At 48.3% G+C, this 6971-nt stretch overlaps 1 protein-coding gene across 1 annotated transcript; it reads left to right on the top strand.

The window, feature by feature from the left end:
• Positions 1-209: 209 nt before the first annotated feature.
• txndc11 (thioredoxin domain containing 11) lies at positions 210-6651 on the top strand (the record flags this gene model as incomplete). The annotated part of the gene is made up of 13 exons (XM_079999425.1): positions 210-345; positions 2033-2129; positions 2350-2469; positions 2923-3020; positions 3319-3448; positions 3764-3857; positions 3952-4064; positions 4335-4538; positions 4629-5334; positions 5442-5623; positions 5738-5850; positions 5955-6035; positions 6156-6651. The coding sequence occupies exons 1-13, from the start codon at positions 221-223 to the stop codon at positions 6649-6651; spliced, it is 2559 nt and encodes an 852-aa protein (XP_079855551.1). The 5' UTR covers positions 210-220.
• Between the last annotated feature and the right edge of the window lie 320 nt (positions 6652-6971).

Consider the following 6971-nt stretch of genomic DNA (forward strand, 5'->3'; position numbering starts at 1 on the left):
CTCCCCTGCGTCGGTATTGCGGAAGTCACAAGTCTACGTGGGTGAGGAAGGTTGGTCCACTCGTGTTTGAACCCGCGAATTCATTAACAGGACCCGCGTCCAATCCCGGGTCACTCCGTCTGTCCTACCGGCAACCTCCCCACCCACCCGAGAAGACCGTGGACGTGTTCCGCACCACCCGGGGCGTCTAAATGGGAAGACGGAGAGCCGAGAAACGGTAATGCTGCGCCGGCTGTGGCGGTCTCTCCGGCAGGTGGTGTGTGTGATGGCCCGGAGACCCGAGCTGCTGTGCGGGGCTGTGGCGCTCAGCGTGCTGCTCGTCCTGGCTGTCAGGTTCACCTGCAGGTAAAGCAACTATAATCATAACTATAACCATAGCTGCTTTGTACGTCCTCCTCTGCCTAGCCTCACACGGCTGATCTGAAACGGACCGAGCTTGTTAGAATACGTCTTAACACTGCAATGCTGTGTATATTATTATTGTTATAACTATTTTGTGGTCCACCCCGGTACACACAGTATATATAAAGGTTTTGATTCTATATATAAGTGTGCTAATTTGCATACTTTCGTAATTTTTCTGAATTCTGTGTTGATACAGAGGGTTACTGTTTATTGTTGGGTTTATTCATGCCTCATAGGTGTATGAGTGATGGAGATCGTGTGCCAGGTAGTAATAGTACTATATATGAGATCTGTGATGGTCCACCCGTGTGTGAAGAATCCGGGTTGTTCTTAATTTTCATTTTACCGTGCAAGTTGATCGAGAGAACCAGTGTCAATGAGCATTATTCCGTCATCCCCCAGCTGTTACTCTAATATTTCAGTTTACACACCAATCAGCCACAACTTTAAAACCACCTGCCGAATATTGTGCAGCTCCCCCTCGTGCCGCCAAAACAGCTCTGACCCGTGGAGGCATGGACTCCACAAGACCTCTGAAGGTGTCCTGTGGTATCTGACACCAAGACGGTAGCACCAGATCCTTTAAGTCCCGGAAGTTGTGATGTGGGTCCTCCATGGATCGCAGCACATCCCACAGATGCTCGATCAGATTGAGATCTGGGGAATTTGGAGGCCAAATCAACACCTTGAACTCTTTGTCATGTTCCCCAAACCATTACTGAACATTTTTTGCAGTGTGGGAGGCAGCATTGTCCTGCTGAAAGAGGCCACTGCCATCAGGGAATACAGTTGCCATGTAGGGGTGTACTTGGTCTGCAACAATGTTTCGGTAGGTGGTACGTGTTAAAGTAACATCCTGCCAGGTCCCAAGGTTTCACAGCAGAACATTGTCCAGGGGATCACACTGCCTCCGCCAGCTTGCCTTCTTCTTCCGTAGTGCATCTTGGTGCCATCTTTTTCCCAGGTAAAGGATCCACAAGCAACCGGCCATCCACATGATGTGGGATCAGACCAGACGGGCGAGCCTTCGCTCCCCATGTGCATCAATGAGCCTTGGGTGCCCTGTCGCCAGTTCACCAGTTGTCCTTCCTTGGACCACTTTTGGTAGGTACTAACCACTGCATACTGGGAACACAACACAAGAGGCCGTTTTGGACATGCTCTGACCCAGTCGTCTAGCCATCACAGTTTGGCCCTTCGCTCAGTCACCCAGATCCTTACGCTTGTCCATTTTTCCTGCTTCCAACACATTAACTTCAAGAACTGACGGTTCACCTGCTGCCTAATATATCCCACCCCTTGACAGGTGTCATTGGAACGAGATGATCATTTTTATTCATTTCACATGTCAGTGGTTTTAATGTTGTGGCTGATTGGTGTATATCCTCTTTAACCAGCAGGGAGAAAAATGGAAAGAGAATGAACAATAATATCTGATATTGACTTATCCACCCCCTTGCAGCCAAGATGATTCACAACTTGTTTATAAAATATCAGTCATGTCCTTCGTCACTCCTTGACACTTAGTACTAGTTATTGTATACAGTATCAATTTACATGTGTGCTATGTATAGAAGCATCAATCTTTGTGGCTCTTCATGCCCTATTTAAAATGATCTCTTCCCAGCCGAGCTAAGAATGTGGTGGCGGCGGCTAGACCTCCAGTGCGCTTCTTCTCTACTGAGGCCCCGGTTGTGGACCTGTACCTGGGACAGCTGGACCAGGCAAGATACAAAGAAAATAATTACCAAATATTACTGTATGTGATTTTAGAAGGGGAAAAAAAATACAGAATGAGTGAGATCATTAAAAAGTATGACAGCTAAAAGAGAGAATCACACAATGCATTCATGTACATTCCCTATTTTCCCCTCACATCACCTTTATACACACTCTTCAACATGAGCTTGTATGTTGTCATTAACCTGTCAAGTCCTTCTCAAGGTGGAGCGTTTGCGGAGCGTGGCAGAAGTGTCTCTCATCTTCTTCTATGCACCCTGGTGTGCTCACTCCATGGCAGCCCGGCAGGAGGTCCAGAAGGTCGCCAAGAAGTTGGCCAAACAGGTACGGAAGTGTACCTGTTTGTTGTAAAAGTTCATCGTGAAGTTCGTTCCATCATCACGACAGCACGTTGTTATTATGGTATTTACATCAACTCAGAGGAGGTGGGGCTAGGGGATGAATTGTGTTGGGGACAAAAATTCTGAACAGATAATAATAATAGTAAATGTGGATATAATGTTGATGTTAAATGGATCACTGTAAATGAATCATTAACTAATTGCCCAAATTTCAGAAAAACTCTTATTTTAACACATTTTCTCATTCGATTGTGCAGAAGCTGCATACCTTATGTCAAATATTAATGTTGTTCGTTGGCCGACTGGTTTGTTGTTTGGTTATAAACTTAAACTTGGATCAGAGTAAAAATTGTGGCAAAAGGCCAAGATAAACATTTTGTTTGTGGTTTGCGCTGCAGTAACATTTTTACTTGTTTTGTTTTATTGTTAAACGCAGGTGCAGTTTGTGGCTGTAAATTGCTGGTGGAGTCAGGGAAAATGCCGGAAACATAATCGTTTCCATCAGTACCCAGTCATCCACCTCTTCTACAAAAGGTAAAGAAATGTTGAGACAGTACACTTCAGTATTGTTTTGTGTAAATGAAATTCAATGAAAATAATCTTGTCACAATTTCAAGCACCACATATAACATCTAGCCATGGCTTTTATTTACAATAGAATATTAATCAGCTATAAAAAAAACAATTGATTAAAAATTTCAATGTAATTAATAGTTAATATGACAATTTAATGGTATTAACCTTCAACACAAAAAAAAAAACTTGAGGGCTGGTTCTTTCAGCTGAAAATAAGTTAGAAGATGTTTTGTGCATCTATGGTACTGCGTCGCAGGTTTGGGCCTATCAACTACAGGGGTCCGTTCATCGCCGCCTACGTGGAGAGTTTTGTGCTCAGAGTCCTGACGCCGCTCACATACCTGCCGTCAAGAGCCAGACTGGAAGATTTTCTGTCTGACCATGAGGTGGGTTCTAGGTTCTGGGCCGACTGAGTTGAGGGCTGCATCCAGATAGGTGCTCGGTGGGGAGGATAGACATGCTATTAAATCTGTAATTTTTCTCGATGTATTGTGAATACGCAGTCTCTGTGTGGAGCGCTCCGCCTGGTTTGAGGTCACTCATGCATACACCGATTTTATTTATTCCCCATTTATTTGTATTTGTAAGTGGCCTTTGTATTCCAACCAGGTTCTGTTTCATACAGTGTGTGTGCCGGTCCTCTACCAACTCTCTCTTCTTCCATCTTTGACAATTGTGTCCTTCCTCTTGGGGACTTGAAGCCAGGGGTGGTTGGATTCTTCCAGTTCAACTCGTCCCCTCAGCCTCCAGGGTACATCACCTACCTGTGCTCCGCCCTGCATGCCCTCAAGAGGGGTAAGAACGCAGCCTTGGCAGTTATTTTATACGCCTGAAATGTTGCCTTGAAACTGTTTTCATTTATTTTCCCTGTCCATGTTTGCCGTCGCAGATTTCCATGGTGGGATACGTTTCGGGGTGGTGACCAGCAGGCAGGTGGCAGAGGCCATCTCCGTGAAAGACGACGAAACCGTTTACCTCCATCGACGATTCAACCCTTCCCTGGTGAGTGATGAGAGATGTTAACATGTTTAGAAAAGGTTATTATTATGCTGTATGTGTATTAAAGTGAGGTGACTGGGGGAGGGGGTACATTATATAATCTGTGAATGAATTTACATTTAACCCAATGAAATGTTCTGATTTATTGCACTAGAACAAAAAAATTAAAAAAGGTGTGAACTTCGAACATTTGAGAACTAGTAGGTGTTGACGTATGGCACATAGTGTCATAGTATTGCATTAAGAATAAATTATTTTGGTTTCTTCTCTCAGATCTTTCCTCGCTGGGAAAGGAACTTCACCTCGGAGGGCATCTGTAGCTGGGTGTTTGAGCACAGTGAGAGCGTCCTCAGGTGGCTGCAGCCGCCGGGAACCAAGTCCAGTCTCCTGGAGCAGGAGCTGTCCAAAGGCCCCGCACTCCTGCTGTTCTTGACCCACGACCCGGTGCAGTCGAAGTCCAACCACGTTCTCAAGCAGGTGAGCTGTGGATCTTAAACAAAGCTGCGTTCGCTGAACTACCAACGAAAATGACGGAACGTTCTGAAAGCTGTTTGCATTGTTTTCCAGATTGCAGACATCGCCGTGCGTTATCACTCCTGTGCGTCTCTGTTCCCCTCTGTGTGCTGCCAGTCGGTGGTCGTTCCCGGCTCCGGTGTGGGCGGCACCGCCGCTGTATGCGAGCTGTGCCTCATCTTGTCGCGGTCGGGCTCGGCGAGCTCTTTCCAATGCGCCTTCCTCTCCGCGCCTCCGGGAGGAGCGTCGCTACAGTCTTACCTCAGACGCCTCAATCAAACACGGCGCGTGGCGTCTGAAACCATGGCAACAGAACCGGCCGCGTTCGCCTGTAGTAACTTTCTAAACAGCTACAACCCATTTAGTTCGTACAGTGCCTGTTGTAGAACAAGAAACCCTCGGCTAAATGACTCCTTCCCAGAAGCCAGCGGGAGGTTGACGTCCGGGGGGGTTCTCCTAGTGCCTCACTCTGCCTCCCCCCCTCCATCCTCTGTCCCTTTCCGGGAAGGCGAGGGAGTCACCGGCCTCCAGTGCCGGACCAATAAAACACTGAGATTCTATGTACTGGATGTTGCTCTGAACTGGCCCCTTGCCGAGAGGCTCGGCGCAACGGGCAACAAAAGTGCTTCCCCTCGCAGTGAGCAGGGGCTGCGAGGCGATGGGAGCGGCGACTTGTCGTTCGCCACCATCGTCAACCTGAAAGACGAGGTTCATTATGTCCTCGACCGAAGCCGCTCTACCTCCGTGATGGAATCTCTGGGTAAGAGCTGGGTGTCAACGACGCCAGGCTACATCAACCTTTTACTCACTATTTAATCCATCTATTATCAGCGCCTGTTCACCAGAGCGCTTGTGTCTGTGTTGTAGAGTTCTTCATCAGGAACTTCAGCGCTCCCTACAGCCCCCTGCAGAGGAATCTGGTGGGCGAGGGGGGAGGGGGAGGCGGAGCCGAGTCCAGACGTCACACGCAGGAGAATCCCCTCCGCCCCCACCTCATCGAGGAGCTCACCACCTCCTCCTTCGTGCCGGCCGTCATGGATGTTCACAAGGTACAGGCGAGCGGTGCCAAGTGCGAGGCGGAGAGTACGACTTCATCTGATACGTTGGCCTTGAGCCGCAGAGAAAGTTTAATTGTATTTTATTTTATGTGTGTGTTCCACAAGGATGTGCTGGTGTTCTACTATACACAGTGGTGTGGCTTCTGCTCTGTTCTTAACCACATCATCATCCAACTGGCCAGGTTATTCCAGGGCAACAGCACCATGACTATTGCTAGGTAAGTGTGTGTGTGTGTGTGTGTCTGTGTGTGTGTGTTAATGACTGTAAATTGAATTGGCGAATATTATGGGTCTGCTGTAACCGCCGCTCTCCTGTATGCAGGGTCAATGTCGCGCGCAATGACCTTCCTTGGGAGTTCATGGTCGACCATGTTCCGTCCATTCTTCTTTTTCCTAGATACAGGTGAGATAGAGACACACATACAAATAAAGTTTTTTTTGGGCGTTTTGTCGATGCCATGAAAGTGAACATTGCTCAAACATCAAACCCATTTGTGACCTGTTATCATCATCATTCTTCAAGGAAACACCTGAGCGTGAAGTTTCCCAGCGAGGAGTCCATCACTCTGCCAAACCTCTTACGGTTCATCCTGAAGCATTCAGGCTCCGCCCGTCCCTCCGAGGCCAGGTCGGCGAAATCCTCCGGCGAAGGACAGGGGCCGGGGCCCACTGCCCTCCAGGCGGAGCTCCAGGCACTCCAAGCCGAGGTCCACACTCTTCACCTCGCTCGCGGGCGTCTCTCCGAGCAGCTCGCGCGGCTCTGGCGCGAGAACCGCCGCCTGACCTTCGACACGCAGACCTTAGAAGCCCGGAACACCGAGCTGCAGCAGGAAATGCAAAACCTGGAGGACCAACACCGGGAGAAAAGCCTTCAGCTCGGGAAGGCGGTGAGACGCCTGCAAGAGCTGGTGGACACCTCGGAGAGCCTCCTGAACGAGAACACGCTGCTCCGGATTCTCCTGAAGGCGCTGAAGGACAGGACAGAAATGGAAAAGGAGGAGGCGGAAATGGGAGCGTGAAAGAAAAAATATAAAGTGGGTTTCATCACAACAGACACTTGGTCTGAGAGGATCCTGAGAACAGCCACTGAGCATAATGCTTGTCAAGAGAACAAGGTGGCCGCGAGAGGAAGCGTCAAAGGAGGAAGTGGAGGAGAAAAAAAAAGTAGTTTATTTGGTTTGGTTGTTATACTTCAAAAGAGATGTTGCGCGTAAGTGGGGGGGAACCAAAAGGAAACGAACCCAAAACTCCTGTCATGGGAAAGATAAGTTTAGTTTGGGAGGTTTCTCTTATTTCTAGGGGAACACAATGAATTCTACCTAGCAAGAAGGTCTCGGGA

The sequence above is a fragment of the Zeus faber genome (assembly GCF_960531495.2).
Source record: "Zeus faber genome assembly, chromosome: 4".
Taxonomy (NCBI): domain Eukaryota; kingdom Metazoa; phylum Chordata; class Actinopteri; order Zeiformes; family Zeidae; genus Zeus; species Zeus faber.